This window comes from Lynx rufus, unplaced genomic scaffold, assembly GCF_022079265.1.
Source record: "Lynx rufus isolate CCGP_SWC_20201006 ecotype Redwood Valley unplaced genomic scaffold, mLynRuf1.p SCAF_40, whole genome shotgun sequence".
In the NCBI taxonomy this organism is placed as follows: domain Eukaryota; kingdom Metazoa; phylum Chordata; class Mammalia; order Carnivora; family Felidae; genus Lynx; species Lynx rufus.
The window spans coordinates 813,527-835,731 of record NW_025814857.1 but is presented as its reverse complement, the minus strand read 5'-3'; the positions used below and the strand labels follow the sequence as shown (position 1 = coordinate 835,731).

Here is a 22,205-nt window from a genome sequence, read left to right as displayed (position 1 = left end):
CCAGTGTCCTCCTACGCCACCATCTTCCCCCAAAAATATAATCCATCCCCTCTCTTTCAATCTTCAGGTGCTTTTAGGTGTAAAATGAGTCACTTGTAGGCAGCATGTAGATGGGTCTTGTTTTTTTTTTTTTTAATTTTGTATTTAAATTCTAGGGGCGCCTGGGTGGCGCAGTCGGTTAAGCGTCCGACTTCAGCCAGGTCACGATCTCGCGGTCCGTGAGTTCGAGCCCCGCGTCAGGCTCTGGGCGGATGGCTCAGAGCCTGGAGCCTGTTTCCGATTCTGTGTCTCCCTCTCTCTCTGCCCCTCCCCCGTTCATGCTCTGTCTCTCTCTGTCCCCAAAATAAATAAAAACGTTAAAAAAAAAATTAAAAAAAAATTCTAGATAGTTAACGTAGAGTATATTATTAATTTCAGGTGTACAATTTAGTGATTCAACACCTACATACAACTCCCAGAACTCCTCACAACAACTGTACTTCATAATTCCCATCACCTATTTCAGTCATTCCACAACGTACCTCCCCTCTAGTAAACATCAGTTTGTTCCTTATAGTTAAGTGTCTGTTTCTTGGTTTGCCTCTCTCTCTCTCTCTTTTCTTCTCATTTTTTTTCTTAAATTCCACATATGAGTGAAATCATTCAGTATTTCTCTTTCTATGACTAGACTCAATTCACTTAGCATAATACTCTAGCTCCATCCATGTCATTGCAAATGGCAGATTTCATTTTTATGATTGAGTCATATTTCATTATATATATTCATTATATATATTCATATTTCATTATATACATTATTTATATATATGGTGTGTATGTATGTGTGTATATACACATATCATAAGATACCTAGGAATAAACCTAACTAGAGACGTGGAAAAACCTGTACTCTGAAACTCCAAACCAGTGATGAAAGAAATTGGCAATGACACAAAGAAATGGAAATTCTATGCTCACAGATTGGAAGAATATTGTTAAAATGTCTATAATACCCAAAGCAATATACACATTTTATGCCATCTTTATCAAACTACCAACAGCATTTTCCCCAGAGCTAGAAAAAAAATCTTAAAAACTGTATGGAACCAGAGAAGACCACAAATAGACAAAGCAACCTTGAAAAATAAAACCAAAGCCAGAGGCATCTCAATTCCGGACTTCAAATTACATTACAAAGCTGTAGTGATCAAAACAGTATGGTACTGTCACAAAAATAGACACATACATCAGTGGAACATAATAGAAAACTCAGAAATATACCCATAACTATATGGCCAACTAATCTTTGACAAACCAGGAAAGAATATCCAATGGAAAAAGACAGTCTCTTAAAAAATGGTGGTAGGAAAACTGGACACAACATGCAAAAGAATGAAACTGAACCATTCTTACACTATAAACAAAAATAAATTCAAAATGGATGAAATGCCTAAATCTGAGGCCAGAAACCATTGAAATCCTAGAGGAGAACACAGGCAGTAACCTCTTTGACATCAGACATAGCAATTTCATTCTAGATATATATCATGAGTGCTAGTAATGGAAGTGAGGAGGATGTGGTCTGATATGAAATTTAAATTAGAGGTTGAGTGCACAAGATTGTCAGATGTGTTGAGTATGGATATGAGGGAGAGGTATCAGGAATTCTTTCTAAGTTTTTGCCTTGGGCATCTGGGAAAATGCTGCTTCTATTAATTGATAAAGGAATGACCAAGGGAAGAATTGCATGGGTTGGAGAGTCAAGAGTTTTGCTATGAATATATTAAATTTGACATGAAAGAACTAGACTAGAGATGTTGATTTGCCAATTATCAGAATATAGGAGGTGTGGCAGTTTTTATACATGCCTGCAAATTCTTAGGCACTCCTGCCATTAATAGGTGAAGTCTATGTCCCTCCTCTTGAATCTGGGCTGGCCTTAGTAACTCTATTGTAACCAACAAAATGTAGCTACTTCTCAGGTTAGGACAGTAAAAGCCATGCAGCCTCCAACAGTATCTCTCAGAACATTTGTTTTCCAAAAGGCTCCTTTTGGAAATGCTCCTTTTCAGGACCCAGCTTCCATGCTGTGAGAAGCCATAATGAAAAGCCATATATAGATGCTCCAGTCGATAATCTAAGTTGAAGCTGTCCTTCAACCATCACAGCCCAGCTGCCAGACATATGATTTAAGGACTCTACCCCCTGGCTTAGCAACCAGAACCTCCCTCATCTTCTCAGTTTAGAACCCAACACTTTCTCTGATGGACAGGACTAGAGCTGGGCAACTAATATGCCTATATCTCACCACAGAATCCCCTGCCACATGGAGCTTGGAAGTAGATTCTCCATCTCCAGATATTCCAGTCAATTAAGTCATCCCTGCTTATTTGAGTCTTCCTTTCTGAGGTCCTGGGCATTGTGGAGCAGAGATAAGCCATCTGTGATGAACCCTGTCCACATTCCTGACCCAGGGGAATAATAAACAGTTGTTCTATGCTATTAAATTTGGGAGTAGTTTGTTACATAACAAAAGATAATTGAAATATGCAGTCACTGAAGCTACTAGGACAGATGACAGATGAGATCATTCAGGGGGAGTGTGTAAAGTGATAAGAACAAAAACACCTTAGGGAAACGCAGCACTTAAGAGATAAGAGAAGTTGAACAGAAAAATCATGACAAACCGAAAGGTAGCAGGGGGAAAAAGTAGGGGTATCAGGAAACTATGGTGTCATAAAAACCGAAACATAAAGTTATTGTTAACAGTATCAAATACTGCTGATAGGTTCAAGTAAGATAAATGAAAAAAATGCCTTTAGGTTTTAGTAACCAGGGTAGTGATGACTCAGTAGGAGTAGCTCACTGAAAGCAGATAATAGAAGTAGAATTATTTTAGAAGAGAGGAGCAGAGATGAAGAACAAAGGAGGGACTGGTCTCAGACAGAAGGGATGCCAACTTTAGCCTGTGACAGAAGGGAAGGGAGTGATGGCATATGAAGATCCCATGATTTCTGTTGATTTGGTCACAAAAAGTTTAGGGAGTTCATTCGGATGGTTTCTGTTCTACCCAAAGCTGAACCTTTGGAGGAAAAACAAATGGGGGAGGTGTTTTGTTCCCATTATGTGCTCTTGGCTTACCTGGGGGGACCCCTGTCTGACACCAGCACCACTTTAATATTCTCACTGTAGGACCCAACTTTTCTCATGATGGGACAGGAGCTGAGCTCCTACACACCATTACACAAGACCCTGCCACATCAAACTCAGGCCAAGGATATGGTGTGGGGCTTGAGGAAGTCACTACCAGATATGAGTTTGGCCCTTGAATTCCCAGGTTTAACCACCTTGCTGTCTTGGTATTTAACCAAATTCTTTTGAAGCTGCCAATCCATGTGAGTTGTATGTCAGGCAATCAAAGATAGGGGTTGTGCTCTTTAGGTGGGCTGGTATGGGGGTCCAAGGATGTGGTGACACTCAGAGGTAGAGTGGACTACTAGGGCAGCTGCTGGAAAGCATACTATAATGTCTTGGCTCTGATCAGCTCTCTATTTACTAATTGGGAAACTAAGTCTGAGTTCAGGGGAGGGACTTACCCAGCACCATCACTTAACATCTGTGATGAGATTAAACCCTGGCTAAAATCCAGATGTTCATTCTCAGTATTTTCCCATGATATCAAATTGTTGGAGCTCCAGAAGAAGCAAGGCAAAACAGATCCAGATTTCCCTCTGATGGGAAAGGGTAGGAGGCCTCAGAGGGAAGCCTGCCCAGTCAATAAGGGCAGGTACCTTTAGCCTCACTCTAGTGGATGATCACATGATTAACATTTCTAGGCAGAAGAGAGTCTGTGTAATTCAAAGCTGTTGAAATTGAATGAAGAAAGATCCCTGCCTCCAATTCTAGGGTTTCTTTGACAGAATTTCCCCTAATTGTGTTCTTCCTTTTCCATTTCACTTCATATTCATTCCATGTTCTGCTAGACTTATTGGAAGGATTCAGAGTTTCAGAGGGTCTCCTACCGAAGCTCAGACTGGGAAGCCCTCTGAAAGGTGTCATAATACAAATGCATCCTAGATGGGCCAGTGAGCTATGCTTGAGATTTTCAGAGGTTCCTAGTGCCCAGGAATGCCTTGCTCTCCTTCCCTCAGTACTTTAACACTAGGAACTAATAGGCCATTGATTGAATGCTCCAGATTTAAAAGTACATAGAAGCAAACAATTATTTAAGTAGAAAAAATATTTAAAATGATTTAAAACAGAGCATACTTAATAGTACCTGGATGCTCTTAGAGTTGTTTTAGAAGTTTGCACATTGCTTTTGTTTCTATTAATCTCCACTGATCATGGTTTAGTTTCCTTTCCAACACCACCCTAAATAATCCCTCCTTCATGTAGCTCTCATCTAGATTAGCATTCATTTATTCATGCTTATTGAGTGCCTATTTTGTGTTAGGCATTCTTACAGCAGCATCTAGAACTGATATTCTAAATATCACAAAATATTTGAGTCCAGAAATACAGGTCCCAATTTGGGATAAGGGTTTCAAACTGTAGGAAGTTCAGCAACAGAAGTGCTGATGGGGACAGACTGAGCTTTTCCTTAAGACTGGAGGGGGGCAGAGGCATTTCTTTTTTTAAAAAAATTTTTTTTAACATTTATTTTTGAGACAGAGAGAGAGCATGAGCAAGGGATGGTCAGAGAAGGAGACACAGAATCTGAAACAGGCTCCAGGCTCTTAGCTGTCAGCACAGAGCCCGATGCAGGGCTTGAACCCACGGACTGGGAAATCATGACCTGAGCCAAAGTCGGACGCTTAACCGACTGGGCCACCCAGGTGCCCCAAGACAGCAGAGGCATTTCAGAGGCAAAGTGGTTTCAGAGGGTTCTCAAGGAAACAACGCTTAAATATTGGTATGCAATTTTGCCAAAGACACGGCCATCTGGTTGTTCTGGGGATATGGTTGAACTGGTGAAGGGATTGTGAGACTGTTGCAGCAGCAGGGCATCCATCAGATGACCACAGGGCTAGAATATGCACTGAGGGTCAGATTGGCCAAGTCCCTCATTTTATTTCAGACAATAAAAACTTTTATATTATTTGAACTGCTCTCCCAAAGAGAATTCTCCCATCATCTAGGAGCCAGGTGATTTCCTCAAGAAGATCTCATGAGATTATTTCCCATATTTTTCCTAACTCTGTAAGAAATAAGGGTCCCCATCTATTTCCCAACACATGCATCAACCAACCAGACACCCACTCTCCCTCTGCCTAATAACTATTACCTAAGGGAACTATCGTCTAAGAAAAATTGTAACCAACGGGAAAGAGAAAGTCTTTAGAATTGCAATAAGAATTAGCTATTTCCTAGGATTGGGTGAATTTAGCAGAGGAAGCAGTGCAGGTGTTTCCTTCTCTGTCTTATTGGGTAATGAGACCCCAGAGTCAATCAAAGCTATGTTTTCACATGGGGTCCATTTTTGATTACTGTAATAGGTCTCTTGTTCAGGGGATACCCTTTTCTTCCAGCTTATTTCAATGGTGGTAAGAAGGAAAGTAAGGGTGACTTGAGAGTGGTAGTGAAAGACAACAAAGTACTGCCTATGGTAGGCAAAGAGTAACCAAAAAATGTTCTCCAGTCTGAATACAATTCAGAAGTTTAATAAACAGCCGCTAAACATTGCACCAAAGCATTTGGACACACAATTTCTACAGAAAGGCAAAGGTCAGGCTTTCATTTTAAACTCCTTAAGACAATCATTAACAGCCCTACCCCCCCACCCCCACCCCGCCACCCCCCCACCCCGCCGTCCCCACATATCCACAACACTATACCCTTCTAGTCATGAATTTGCCTATAGACACACTCTTAGGAATAATGGGACTGGCATGCATTATCCCAGCAATGGCAAGGAAGCAGGGGATGGGGGAAAGATGGGTGCAAAGGCAACCAGTGGCTGTTAGATCCCTTAGGAGCTTTATTTAGGGAGTGGGAAGGGACAGTCTGCTTTTGGTGCCATCTGTGGCTTTACTTTGGGCTTCTAGGATATTCTGGACTAGTGGCTGGGGCTACCATCTTAATATCATTCCATTGAGCCGTGACTATTAGAAGTGGTTTCCTTGGGTGATACATTGTGACTTCTTCCTACAAATCTTTTTGGTGTCCAATTAAACTGCATTCAGGACTCAGTAGGACTGTTGAGATTGTGCTGATTCAGAGGTCAAATGTACCTTGCTTCTCAGTCTTGTCTTCATTTTGGCCTTTGGAAAGGGACTCATGATAGTTCTCTATTACAGACACATATAAGGAGCCTAGGCAAGTCATTCAAACATCTGAGACTCAGTGTATCTACCTTATAAAAATTTTACAATTATAATACATTAAGAACAAATGAGATCAAATGGCCCCTAAATAATATATTATCAACCTGGTAATAATAATTTACTTGACTCAAAAACCAACTAGACTTCAATTCACCCCTCTACGAATTGGCATCAATAGAGAACCAGAGTTTGCTGACAAGGTGAGAGCAAAGTTCTTAGGCCTGGGCTAGCATTTGGGGTGTGGAGGGCATGGAAGGAAGAATTTGACTTTCACCTGCCAGTGGCTTTCTCTTTTGAGCCAGTCTTCAAGCTTCCACCACCCAGCCCAAATCTCTTACCCCATCCAATATTTGACTAGTTGCCTTGGCAGGGAGGTGACTTTCCTCTCTAATTAAAAAAAATATATTATATAGGCATTTGATCTAGATCTTTTTGTTTCTGTTTGTCCCTTTTTAGTATAAATTACAAAAATACTTGATCCTTTTCGTGAAGAGTTTGCAGGCAGTAATGAGTCCAAACTAAGCAGTGTCCAGCTGGCTACAAAGGGGTGGGGGAGGGTCAAAGAACTTAAGAGAACTTTCCCAAAGGAGAAATATACCAAAGAGGGTACTATTTTCCTGAGGGGCTGAAACTGGCAGGGCATCAGCCATCTTTAGACCAGGCTGGCCTAGTTGATTCTGTTTTGGCTATCTATCATTAACAGTGGTAAGCCTCAACTGTCCCCACTAACCTCCAAGCCAATAAAAAGGCTGGAGCCATGTTTAGAGGTTAGCACTGGCTCCTGCCTTTGCTATCAGTACTTATACCTAGTGGGCCATGGTGTAGGCAAGGGAGGTGGCAGACCAGGACCACATGGGATAGACTGGCTCCCTCAGGAGTTAGAATCATATGATCTGGACCAGTCAACAATCTTCTTTGCTCTGGACCACTCAAATAGCCAAGGCTCCCACTACAGGTAATAGAGTCTCCTGTTCTTTCTGCAGTGGGCAGAGTGCAATAAAATACATGCAGTGCCCTCAGCTGGGGGAGACTGGCAGACTAAGGTGAGCAACTGAACAAATGGCAGTGTTTGGCTCTGATGAGGGTATACTCAGCAATGTCAAAGGGGCAAGTAATTTTTCTGTTATTATTTTTTCATTGAGACTCATAAATATGAATTGAGAGTCACAGCTTGGTAGAGAGTTAAAAAGAAGAATCCTGAAACACAGAAAGGGGAGCCCTGGGGTTTGGGTGCCTGGATGCTTCCTAGGGTATACAATGCTCTGGTTGCTGCATCACCACTATCTATTGTTTGCGGATCATGCCCTTGATAGCTGACTCCCTGTTGACATAGGTGGCCCAATAGACTAGATTAAAAATGGCAAAGAGCACAGGAAAGATGATGCGGGAAATTTTGTCAACCTTGCTGACACTGTTGTAGGTCTTGGTCTCAGTTGGGATGTCCTGCACGTAGGTGGTCTTGGGTGAAGCAATAATTGTCGGGGTTGAGGAGGCACTGGGAGCAGCGCCCTTGGAGATGGTAGAGAACTCAGTGTCCTTGGCCAGGTTGATGGGATAGGTGGTTCCCACGATGTTGAAGGTGGTGCTGGTTTTCTTTGTTGGGGCTGCTGGTGTTTTCTTCTAGGAGTCAGAAAAAGTAGGGAGAAGGGGGGATAAAACAAAAGCTAATTAATTCATTACACAGATCATCTTCAGAGGCTTTAGGGAGGAGGAACCATGAGGGAAGTTAAGAAACAGGGGCTAGGAAGCCAATAGCACTGAGTAGCCAGGTTTGTATCTAAGGATAATTGAAGATGAGTTTGAAAACAGAAAACTTGCATCATCCTGGTTTACTAGTTATGTGGCTTTGGCCAAGTCACTTATCTTTGAGTTTTAGTCTCTTCATCTGTAAAATGAAAATCAAAATATTTGGCAGGGTTGTTGAGAGGATCAGATGAAAGAATGGTGCTAAGAATCACTGGAAAACTGTGAAATATTGGTCACATGTAGGATCTTATATAATCATGGGATTTGATCCTCACAGTAACCCTAACAAGTAGATAGGTGAGATTACTCCCATTTGACAGATGATAAAACTCAGCCTCAGACTGAGTAGCAGAGCCCACACTAGCCACCTCGGCTCCTGACTTTAATCCAGGGCTGTACTGTGCTGCTTTGTATAGGTGCGAGGCACTTTTTGGTTACCCGAGAAATAACTCCAAAAGGCTTCAACCATCAAGTGGCACATCCCCTGTGAGGAAGAGAGCTATATGAGTCTGAAAATCATTTCATCTTAAAGACACAACAAATACTATGGCATGTTTACATGCATCATTACAACAGTATCTCACCCTTCATGCACTGTAAATGTGTTCAGCAAGCTAGGGAGCACCCCAGAGTTTTCTACTCTCTCATGGCTGTAGGAAGGGGCCAACACCTCCTCAGGGAGCTATGCAAATATTTCCCTCTGATACAGCAAAGGCAGGAAGAGCCAGAGTCTTGCTATGACACTGCCTTTTGTAATTTTTTTTAGAATTAAAGAAAAAAGGGAAACAAACATGCATATATGTGCCCATTTGTTCCTAACTATATAATTTGTGTACACATGGACCTTCATGTAGAAAAAACAGAGCTCAGATCTAGATCAGAAGAGAGAGGCTGATGAAGGGGAAGCCAAAGGCAGTGACAGTGCATAGTCTACAGTGTTTGCTGCCTCCCTCTGTAGTCTGGCCTTTTCTTCTTTCCATCCCTTTTTGTTTCTAAGGAAAAGTGAAGATAGAGGAGCTTCAGAAATGCCCAAGAGTGTTTGATGAAAAGTGACAACTACTTGCATTACCTTAATTTCACACACCTCACATTGTTCCCTTTCTCAATGTTATTTTCTTCCCAGCATGTGTATTTTACTTTACTCCTCTCCTTCCTACTTGTTTCTTTCCAGGGTTTTTCTACTCTCGGTCTTTTACTGACCCCTTTATCCTAATGTCTTTCTTTTCTTTTCTTTACACCATTTTGATCTTTTTTTTTTTTCCCGTTTAGACCATACTGCCATTTACTTTCCTGATCCTAGTAACTTTGCCAAATACTTACTGAATACCTACTGGGCCAGAAACTATGCTAGGCATTTAGGGATAGGTGGGAGGGTTAAAAGATGAGTCCATTTCAGTCCCTGTTGTCCAGGAGTTTACAGTACAGTGGGGGAGAGGGCTGTAGGAACACATGAGTGCCATATAATGTGATCAGTGTTCTAATAGATATGAGCAAACTATGATTGGAATTCAGTAAAGTGAGGGGCAAAGTACCTACAGGTATTGGAAAAGGTGGCTCAGAGAAGATAATGAGGCTTGTGAGCTGTGTCACAGAAGATGAGCAGGAACTCGCCAGTTGAAGATGCAGCACAGGTCAAGGGCACTGCTTGCTTGAGGGATAACAAGAAGTCTGCTATAGCTGGATCACAGTGTACATGACAAAGGCCTTGTATGCCATGCCCTCCTGCTCTGACTTCCCATCCTGACTTTAGGGTTTTAAATGAGAGGGGGAGTGGGGCAAATGAGCAAGTGTTGGTTTAAGTAAATGAACAGTCTCACTAATAGGACTTTTATAAAGCAATACTCTTCTTTCTCTTTGAGAATTGCAGCCACAATGCTGTAAGTGGAGGGATCACAGAACTCTAAGGCTTCTAAGAGCCTTGTACATTCCTTAAATACTACATGGGACTCATTTATAATTAGCAACTTCATTGTGCAAATAGAGGCCTGCTGCTAAACGCCTCTGCTATTAAATAAAAGAGCACTTTGTTTTCCTTATTCATTTGCTTAGTAATCTCTTTTTTGTGGGTAGAAAAAAACAGGAAAGAAAAAACCCCACTATCCTGACTTTGCTATAAGCTTTCACATGTTATTTAATTTAGTCGTCATATAAGCTGGTTATAACCAAATCTCTGAAACAATCATTCCAAACAGCAAACACTTTCTGTAGCTCCATAAGCACTTTGTGTTCTATAGGTGAGAAGAAGCAGCAGTTGATTTAATCTCAGATTTTTAAAGGAATAAAGGAAAATTACCTTCTAATTCCTCTTGCCCTTTCCAACATGGCACATTTTAATCAGCCATTCTAATTTTTACCTAAATTGTCAAAGAAGGAAATCAAAGCAAAAGTTGTAGTGTCAAGGAGACAGAAGCAGGAGACAGAGATTAATGGTTAATATTTTTCCATTTCTGTATCTAGTTTTTGATTTGATAGATACAAACTAGACTGACTTAATTTTGACCAAGTTGTGATTTTATTCCTTCCTAGCCCAGTGCCTGGTTTAGGCATGTGATAGATGCTTACTGAATAAAAAGATGACCCCCTCCCATTGAAGATTCTCAATGTGACTTCCAGTTTGTACCTCCTTAGTCTTGACCTCTCCTATACAGAGAACATATCTCTATAGTTTAGCTGGAAGTAATTCCCATACCACCAAACTGAAATTGATTCCTCCAAATTCCCTCAAGCAGTATTACTTCCAGAATACCTTTTCTTTTAGAAAGCCACCTCATGTGGGTTTTGAGAAGTGCCAACTATAGGGTTGGAGTGCTGAATGTACTTGATACCCAGCCAGGACCTTAGAGTATATACAGATATAGTCCAATGCCTCTGTATCCACCACCTAACATATATCCAAATTTCCTGAACCCTACTTTTCATAAGTGGGGCAAAGTAATAGCATATATACTATAAGGGATTCAAAGACAAATCAGAAAAGTGACAAGAAAAGTCCAAGACCAGATGGCTTCATGAGTGAATTCTACCAAACATTTAAAGAAGAGTTAGGACCTATCCTTCCCAAATTATTTAAAAAAAAATTGAAGAGGGAACATATCTAAACTCATTTTATGAGGCTAGAATTACCCTGCTACTACAACCAGATAAAGACACCACACACACACACACACACACACACACACACACACACACACACACATTACAGCCCAAGATCCCTGATGAACATACATGCCAAAATCCTCAACAAAATATTAGCAAACCAAATTCAACAATATGTTAAATAAAAGGTTTATATACCATGATCAAGTAGATCCACAAATTAGTGAACATGATACACCACAATAACAAAACAAAGGAAAGCATTTGACAACATTCAACATCCATTTATGATAAAAACTCAGCAGAGTATAGAAGTGTTCCTCAACATAATAAAGACTATATATGACAAGCCCACAGCTAACATACTCAAAGGTGAAAACCTGAAAGCTTTTTCTCTAAGATCATGAAGAAGAAAAGGATGTCCACTCTCATAATTTTTATTCAACATAGTATTACAGGTCCTAGCCAGAATATAAAAGAAATAAAATGCATACCAATTAGAAAAGAAATAAAACTGTCATAATTTGCAGATATAATTCTATATATAGAAAACCATAAAGACTCCACTAAAAAAACTACTAGAACTAATAAATTTAGTAAAGTTGCAGGATACAAAATTAACATACAGAAATCAGTTGCATTTCTATACAGTAATAATGAACTAACAGAGAAATTAAGAAAACAATTTCATTCACAGTTGCATAAAAACAATAAAATACCTAGGAGTAAATTTAACCAAGCAAGGGAGGTTTATGACATTGATTAAAGAAATTGAAGACAACACAAACAAATGGAAAAATATAGTGTGCTCATGGATTGGGAGAATTAACATTTTTAAAATGTCCATATTACCCAAAAACAATCCACAGATTCAATGCAATCCCCATCAAAACCACAATGGCATTTTCACAGAACAAAACATTATAAAATTTGTATGGAACCACCAAAATACCCTGAATAGCTAAGCAATGTTGAGAAGGTGGAACAAAGCTGGAGGTATCATGCTCCCTGATTTCAAACTATACTACAAAGCTATAGTAATCAAAATGGCATGGTACTGGCATGAAAATAGACACATATTTTAATAGAATAGAATAGGGGGTTCAGAAATAAGCCTATGAATATATAGTCAATCTATGACAAAAGGAGGTAAGAATATACAATGGGGGAAAGGCAGTCTCTTCAATAAATGGTGATTGGAAAACTGGACTGCTACATGCAAAAAACCAAACTGGATCACTATCTCATACAATATACAAAAATAAACTCAAAATGCATTAAAGAACTGAGTGGAAGACCTGAAAACATAAAACTTCTAGAAGAAAACATAGGCAGTAAGCTATTTGTCATCAGGCTTAGCAATGATTCTTTGGACAAATCTCCTCAGTAAAGGGCAACAAAAACTAAAATGAACAAATGAAATTACATCCAACTAAAAAGCTTCTGCACAGCAAAGGAGACTATCAACAAAATGAAAAGACTACATATTAAATGGGAGAAGATATTTGCAAATTATACATCCACTAAGGAGTTAATATTCAAAATATATAAAGAAGTTATACAACTTAATATAAAAACCAACCTAATTAAAAATTGGCAGAGGACTTGAAAACATACAGATGGTCAATAGACATATGAAAAGATGCTCAATATCATTAATCATCAGGGAAATGAAAATCAAAATTACATGAGAGATCACCTTACATTGCTCAGATTGGCTGTTATCAAAAAGACAAAAAAGTAAAATGTTGGTGAGGATGTGGAGAAAAGGGAAGCTGGATACAGTGTTGGTAGGAATGTAAATGGATGAAAAACTATGGAAAACAGTATGGAGGTTGCTCAAAAAATTAGAAATACCATATGATCCGGTAATCCCACTACTGGGTATTTACCTAAAATCAATGAAAACACTAATTTGAAGGGATACATAGACCCCTATGTTTATTACAGCATTATTTACAATATCTAAGATATGGAAGTAGCCTAAGTGTCCATCAAGGTGGATAAAGAAAAAATGGCATACATAGTCGATGGAACATTACTCACCCATAATAATTAAATCTTGTCATGTGCAACAACATGGATGGACCTAGAGGGTATTATGCTAAGTAAAATTAGTCAGAGAAAGACAAATATCATGACTTCACTCATATGAGGACTTCAAGAGACAAAACAGATGAACATAAGGGAGGGGAAGCAAAAATAATATAAAAACATGAAGGGGGACAAAACATAAGAGACCCTTAAATATGAAGAACAGAGGGTTACTGGAGGAGTTGTGGGAGGGGATGGGATAAATGGGTAAGGGACATTAAGGAATCTACTCCTGAAATCATTGTTGCACTATATGCTAATTTGGATGTAAATTTTAAAAAAATAAATAAATAATTAAAGTTTTTATGTAATGTAAAATATGAATCTAGGTAGATTTTTTATAGAGATATTTAGCTCTTATATTCTGCTTTGTTAAAAAAATCTTTTTCTCAAAAAAGTATTCTGGTGTCTTAGTCAAAACTATAAAAAAATAAAACATTATAAAAATTTTTAAGGCAATAATAATAAAAAACTAAACTTTTCCAAGATATGAATTGAAGTTGAGTATTTTTTCTAATGTGAAATATTATTCTACACCATTCAAATATCCTTATTTGAAAATAAAAACAGGATAAGAATTACTGTATTTTCAAAACTTAGGTAAGAATTTATGAATATTTTAAAAGCAGTTCTAAGAATAATAATCTTTTTAAATGTAGAGGCTTATTTATTAATTTTATTTGCTTTGTTTTTAATTTTCAAGAGTTTAATGAAAGTAATGCACATAGTTTTTTATTTAAAAAAAGAACTTAAAGGCTTATAATGAAAACCAGAAACCCTTACCTAAAGCAAGTCTTAATTATTTTTAATTCTCTTAACTGATATTTCTAAATTTCTAAATAATATGCTTATGCTGCTATTAGTTTCATACATAGCCAATCTTTTCATGATAGAAATTTAATTCATTCATGCAACACTTCCTCCATCCTCCAATACAAATATAACAATATTTTAGTTCAATTAATAACCAGTGGTAACATCATTACAAATTACTATATAAATACATCTAGCATCCTGCCCAAACTGGACTAATCCCTCTCCAGGTTTGCTTCTTGCTGCATCATAGCTTTCATTTTAGGACTTCTGTTCACTTATCTCCTATGTTGGATACTCTCTTTTCTGGATTCAATATCCTTCTCTTTTATGTTTTACTGTTCCATTTTGTTTTGCTTTGTTTTGGTTTTGGTTTTGGTTTTGGTTTGAGAGAGAGAGAGAGAGAGAGAGAGAGAGAGAGAGAGAGAAAGCAAGAGTGGGGGAGGGGCAGAGGGAGAGGGTGGGGTGAGAGAGAAAGGAAGAATCTCAAGCAGGCTCCATGCCCAGCATGGAGCACAATGCAGGGCTCAATCTCACAACTGTGAAGTCATGACCTGAGCCAAAATCAAGAGTGGGACACTTAACTAACTGGGCCAACCAGGCACCCCTCTTTTGCTTTAATAGAACATATCCTCCTATGTCTTCCTAAGGTGGAGTGTATGGGAAGTGACATTTCTGAGATCTTAGAAGTCTGAAAATACTGTACTTTTCCATTTAATTGATACTTTGGCTAGGCATAGGATTCTAGGTTGAAAGTCATTTGTCCCTCATATTTATGAGATTTACTACTCTGCTGTCTTCTACCATACAGTATACTTGAGAATTCTGATGCCATTCTGTTAACAATTTCTTTGCAAAAAACATTCTAGAATCATTTTATTTATTTTTAATATGAGATTTATTGTCAAATTGGTTTCCATACAACACCCAGTGCTCATCCCAACAGGTGCCCTCCTCAATACCCATCACCGACACACCCCTCCCTCCCACCCCCCATAAACCCTCAGTTTGTTCTCAGTTTTTAGGAGTCTCTTATGTTTTGGCTCCCTCCCTCTCTAACCATTTTTTTCCTTCCCCTCCCCATGCTATAACAAGCAATCCTAAAATTTGTATGGAACCACAAAAGACCCCAAATAGCCAAAGTAATTGTGAAGAAGACCAAAGTAGGAGGCATCACAATCCCAGACTTTAGCCTCTACTACAAAGCTGTAATCATCAAGACAGCATGGTATTGGCACAAAAACAGACACATAGACCAATGGAATAGAATAGAAACCCCAGAACTAGACCCACAAACGTATGGCCAACTAATCTTTGACAAAGCAGAAAAGAATATCCAATGGAAAAAAGACAGTCTCTTTAATGGTGCTGGGAGGAATGGACAGCAACATGCAGAAGGATGAAACTAGACTACTTTCTTACACTATTCACAAAAACAAACTCAAAATGGATAAAGGACCTGAATGTGAGACAGGAAACCATCAAAACCCTAGAAGAGAAAGCAGGGAAAAACCTCTCTGACCTCAGCCGCAGCAATTTCTTACTTGACACATCCCCAAAGGCAAGGGAATTAAAAGCAAAAATGAACTATTGGGACCTCATCAAAATAAAAAGCTTCTGCACAGCAAAGGAAACAATCAACAAAACTAAAAGGCAACCAACGGAATGGGAAAAGATATTTGCAAATGACATATCGGACAAAGGGCTAGTATCCAAAATCTATAAAGAGCTCACCAAACTCCACACCCGAAAAACAAATAATCCAGTGAAGAAATGGGCAGAAAACATGAATAGACACTTCTCTAAAGAAGACATCCGGATGGCCAACAGGCACATGAAAAGATGCTCAACATCTGTCCTCATCAGGGAAATACAAATCAAAACCACACTCAGATATCACCTCACACCAGTCAGAGTGGCTAAAATGAACAAAACAGGAAACTATAGATGCTGGAGAGGATGTGGAGAAATGGGAACCCTCTTGCACTGTTGGTGGGAATGCAAACTGGTGCAGCCGCTCTGGAAAACAGTGTGGAGGTTCCTCAAAAAATTAAAAATAGACTTACCCTATGATCTAGAATCATTTTAGACTATCACTTTATCTCTGGTTGTCTGAAATTCATTATGATGTGTCTCTATGTGGGCCTATGAAGTTACTTTTAATCTGGAGACTTATGTATTTCCATTTGTAAAAATGTATTAGTTCTTTGTTAATTTCCTTTATTCCCTTTTCTCTGTTCACTACACAGCAGCTTCTGAGTTGGATGGACTTCTTGGATACATTCTTAAGTCTCTTACCTTTCTTTTACATTCTCATCTTTTTTTCCATTTTGCCCTACTTGTAGGGAGGTTTTCCTCAGTTTTTTTTCCCATATCTCTACTGAAATTTTTATTTTGGTACTTCGTTTTAATTTTAAGAGCTCTTCCTTATTCTCTATTTCCTTTTATATTAGCATCCCATTGTTTTATGAATATAATTACCACTATAAAAGTTAGAATTTTCTTAGTTCCCTAAATTATCCCTGTTCCTTCCAAGATGAGTTTTTTAAAAAATCTTTGCTCTTCTCTTTCACATTGCAAATATCACTTTGGTTTATTTTTTATTTTTTATTTTTTAAAGTTTATTTATTTTGAGAGAAAGAGAGAAAGAGTGAGAGGGGCAGAAAGGGAGGGAGAGAGAGAATCCCAAGCAGGCTCCACATTGTCAGCACAGAGCCTGACACGAGGCCTGAACTCATGAATTGTGAGATCATGGCCTGAGCCGAAATCTAGAATTGGATGCTTAACCAACTGAGCCACTCACACGCCCTTTTTTTAAAAAAAATTTAAATGTTTATTTATTTTTGAGAGAGAGAGAGAAATAAAGAGTAGGAGTGGGGAAGGCGCGGCCAGGGGGTGGGTGGGCACAGAGGATCCAAAGTGGGCTCTGTGCTGACAGCAGACAGCCTGATGAGGGCTCAAACTCACAAACTGCAAGATTATGACCTGAGCCAAAGTTGGACACTTAACCAACTGAGCCACCCTGTTGCCCCAGCAGACATCACTTTGGTAATCCTTAGTATGCCAATATTATTTGGCAACATAAAAGATGCCTGTATGCTCAGTGTATCTGAGCTGATCTTGTTGACTGGTTGATGACTTAAGGAGATGAGTAGAAAGCAGGTAATTTTTTATGGAGTACTTCAAAATGTCAGTATGTAAAGGTCGTTATTCTGGAGACATTCAACTTCTTTAGAAACTTCTGATGTTCTTCTGGAAAGTATACATTTGACTGCAAACATTTCACATGTTGGGCAGGCTCTAAGGTCTTGACTACTCTGTACACAGACTTATAACCAATCTCCATAGTTTCTTTATTCTCTGCTATACCAAGCACCTCAAATGCTGAGTTTCTCTAAGTGTTATATCTTACTCCAGCTTGATAGATTAATTCTTATTCTCTCTTTCCACATTCATTCTTTTAAATAAATATATTGAAATTTCTTGTCTGACTAAAATCCCTTCTCCAGTTCTCCTGGTGCTTATTTATACATATTTTATTTATTGAATCTCATTTTAGTGGGATTGTAAATGGAAGCAGTGATAAATACATGTGGTTGATCCTTAGAAATCCACAATCTATTTTTCAAAATGCAATTATAAGGTAGTCATTTGTCTTCATTTGTAAATGAAGTTTTGTTTCCACCTTTTCCTTCTTTTCATTTCCTTTATAATCTACCCCCTCCCATTTTATCTTATCCTTCATCATAGTACAAATAAAAAATAAAATTTTAAATCATGTATATTGTTTTTAAATCCATTCTAGCTTTATGAAGCAAATAAGGTTTAATACGTCTCTCTAAAGGAGGGAAAAAAGTAAACTGAGATATAATTAGATTCCAATATTTTTATTTTTAATGCACTTCATTCTTCCTGTGGGTCAGTGGTTCCAACTGTTAGTTCCCTCACATTGTAGCAGTATAGACAATGTATAGCACCCTCACATTAGAGATTCATTTTGATATGTTCCATAGGATTTTCCTCCCAAATCTCATAATTGCTTTCTTTTAGATAACTTAAATGGATTGACCATGGAGGGGGACTAAGGAAAGATTTCATCACCATATTTGCAGAAGAGTTTTAGATGATTCTTTTTGTTCTTTTTTTCATTTTCAGCACTCCTTGGAATTGGAGAAATGGTCATCATTTTTGACATCCAGTCTCTTACTAATCTATTCTGGTTCTCTCTCTGCCTTCAAAACAACCCTGTACTTCTTCCTGGCCATTAAAAAAAAGTCTACCACATTTTTTTCACAAGACATACATGACAGCCTTTCAGATATCTGAAATTAGCAATCATCATCCCCTTGAGCTATGTACCCTTTCTCTATTATAGAAACCAAACTGGAACAGAACCAAACAGGAACAGTACACTTTAAACATGGCCAAACCAATATAGAAGAAAAAGGGCGTATTATCTTACTTGTTCTGGGTAATTCTTAACTCAGACTCAAATCAAATTTGGCTTTTTGATAGTTACACCACATAGAAGACTTACATTAAATTTGTTTTTTCCCTATATCCCATCATCTTATTTATAATGTGCAATTATTGTTAAGCTTTCTTATTAAGAACTAATGGGTTTTTTGTGTGTCTATGTGTAAGAATTTGTTTGATTCAGCTAATGTTTATCCCTTGATTTCAGCCTATTCTCTCAAACTTCAGAAATTCTCTTTAGGGCACCCGGGTGGCATAGTCTGTTAAGTGTCAGACTCTTAATTTTGGCTAGGTCATGATCTCACTGTTGTGAGATCAAGCCCCATGTTGGGGTCCACACTGGGCATGTATCCTGCTTAAAATTCTCTCTCCCTCTGCCCCTCACTCACTGGCTCTCTCTTTCTCTCTTCCCCCCTCTCTTGCAAAACAAGAAATTCTTTTTGATTCATAACTCAGAAGATACTCTCCAATAGTCATGAATGCTTGCTTACAAACTTGAAGCATTAATGACAAAATTTAAGAGGAAAGGGTCAAAGATGAACCCCTGTGGATTATCACAGGGACGTCCATTCAAGCTGAAATCTATCCATCAGTCAATTCTATTTGACTCCAATTAGTCCATCAGTGACATAAGCTTAATTGTACTATTTTTTCAACTGCTATTTCTTCTTTATGAAGGCATTTAAAAAATAATTTAGATGTCTTGATAAAGTCTATGATATTTCCTGATCTACCAGTCTAGTAAACTTTTTGTAAAATTTCTTAAGGTTAGTTTGGCATAATTTCTTCTTAGTGAATTCAGGCTGGATATCAGTGATTAGTGCTAATTTCTCTTAAAACATGTTTAATAATATATTCTAGGGAACTTTCAGTTTAATATGTCAGATTAAGGATATCTTTTCTTCCTTCCTCTCTCTGGAACCAAGCAAATACTATTAGGAAAATGAGAAACAGAAACACAAAGTCCAGTTTTGATGAAATGTGAAAGCATTTTTAACCTGATCCAAAAAAGTAAGGGCTCTCAAATGCAGTAAAAATTGGATCAGGGTAAAGACAACATTGAAGATGCCTGCTGTTCTGGATTTCAGGTCAAGAATAGAGTCCTAAAAAGTGAGTGGCATGATCTGAGTGAAGAAACAAATGACTCCCATTTGGAAACAAGATCAATTTTTAGGCTGGTAGTGAGAAAATCCTGAAACATTGTTTGACCACATATAGTGGCAGAGGAGGTAGAGAGTAGAAAAATTAAGGAATATTACACACATACACCTTTGCACCATACACAGAGGGCTTTCCTATACAACAGATGATGCTCAAATTAGTGTCAACTACTCAGTACTGTCCTACTCACTCTCTCAGTCCCTTCCCAAAATGATACTCTCACACACAGCAGGGCTAGTAAAGAATTCCCCCAATGCAACTTCAGGTAATAATTGAAAGCTAGCTAATATGGTACTAATACAAAATATGTTACAAAAAGAGGGGGAGGTGAAATGACCAATAAAGGATTTTGGAACAACATACAAAGCAAACATAACCATATAAAAATAAATCAACAAACATCATAATATTAATTTAAGGAAAAAAATACTATCCCCAAAATCAAGGTGAATAGACACCTTGAATGGTCAGAGACATGGAAGAAAGGCTTGAGAAAAATGAGCATAGTGAAGTGGAAAATCAGTTAAAAATTCTTAGAGAAAAATAATAAGACAGAGCTCTATGATATGTATATATAATTTGTGCTTCTAGGAAGAGAACAGGACAAAGATATGTTTTAGGAAAACTTTAGGAAATTTTCATAAAGATAGTTGTTAATCTACAGGCTTCTTCTCAAACTATTCAAAAAAAACAGAAATGGAAGGAATTCATTCTATGAGGCCAACATTACTGTGATTCCAAAACCAGACTCCACTAAAAAAGAGAACTACAGGCCAATATCCCAGATGAACACAGACACAAAAATCCTCAACAAAATACTAGCAAATCAATTCCAACACTACATTAAAAGAGTCATTCACCACGATGAAGTGGGATTTATTCCTGGCCTGCAAAGGTGGTTTAATATTTGCAAATCAGTCAATGTGAATCACCGCATTAGTAAAAGAAAGGATAAGAACCATATGATCCTTTCAATGCATGTAGAAAAATCATTTGACAAAGTACAACACCCATTCATGATAAAAACCCTTAACAAAGTTGGGATAGAGGGAACACACCTGAACATAATAAAGGACATATATGAAAAACCCACAGCAAATATCATTGTCAATGGGGAAAACTGAGAGCTTTTCCTCTATTGTCAGGAACAAGATATGGATGTCCACTCTCACCATGGTTATTAAATATAGTACTGGAATTCCTAGCCTTAGCAATCAAAAAACAAAAGGCATACAAATCAGCAAGGAAGAAGTGAAATTTTCACTACTTGCAGATAGCATAATACCCTATAGAGAATATCCAAAGGACTGCACCAAAAATTGCTAGAACTGATACAAAAATTCAGTAAAGTCATAGGATACAAAATCAACATACAGAAATCTGTTGCATTTCCATATACCAATAATGAAGCAGCAGAAAAAGAAATTGAGGAATCAATCTCATTTAAAATTGCATGAAAACCATAAGACACCTAGGAAGAAACCTAACCAAAGAGATAAAAAATCTGTATTCTTAGAACTATGAAACACTGATGGAAGAAATTGAAGTTGACACAAAGAAATGGAAAAACATTCCATGCTCATGGATTGGTTGAAATGTCCATACTACCCAAAGCAATCTACACATTTTATGCCATTCCTGTGTAAATACCACCACAATTTTTCACACGGCTAGAAAAAACAATCCTAAAATATGTATGGAACCACAAAAGACCCTGAATAACCAAAGCTTGAAGAAGAAAAGCAAAGCTGGAAGCATCACAATTCTGGATTTCAAGTAATATTACAAAGCTATAGTGATCAAAAGAGTATGGTACTGGCACAAAAACAGACACATAGATCAGTGGAACAGAATATAAAACCCAGAAATGAACACAGAACTATATGGTCAGCTAATCTTTGACAAAGCAGGGAATAATATCTAATAGAAAAAAAAAAGACAGTCTCTTCAACAAATGATGTTGGCAAAACTGGACAGTGACATGCAGAAAAATAAACCTGGATCACTTTCTTATACCATCCACAAAAATAAACTCAAAATTAATGAAAGACTTAAGTGTAAGACAGGAAACTATCAAAATCCTAGCGAAGAACACAGGCAGTAACCTCTTTGACATCAGCTATAGCGACTTCTTACTAAATATGTCTCCTGAGGCAATGGAGACAAAAGCAAAAATAAACTATTGAGACTTCATCAAAATAAACAGCTCTGCACAGCAAAGGAAATAATCAACAAAACTAAAAGGCAACCTATGGAATGGAAGAAGATATTTTCAAATGACATTTCTTATAATGGGTTAGTATACAAAATCTATAAAGAACTTATCAAATTCAACTTCCCAAAAATAAATAATCCATTTAAAAAACTGAGAGAAGACATGAATAGACATTTTTCCAAAGAAGACAAACAGATGGCCAAGACACATGAAAAGATGCTCAACATCACTCATCATCAGGAAAATACTAATCAAAACTACAATGAGATATCACCTCACACCAGTCAGATGGCTAAAAT

The 22,205-nt window shown here is 37.9% G+C and overlaps 1 protein-coding gene across 1 annotated transcript in view; it reads right to left on the bottom strand.

Annotated features, from left to right (window-relative positions):
• Window positions 1-7,589: 7,589 nt before the first annotated feature.
• The window catches only part of GABRA3 (gamma-aminobutyric acid type A receptor subunit alpha3), a 214,033-nt gene continuing 199,417 nt past the window's right edge, over window positions 7,590-22,205 (bottom strand). Inside the window, exon 9 of the mRNA XM_047097768.1 lies at window positions 7,590-7,925. Within this exon, the coding sequence (XP_046953724.1) occupies window positions 7,590-7,925 (336 nt within the window). The remainder of the gene's footprint in view (window positions 7,926-22,205) is intronic.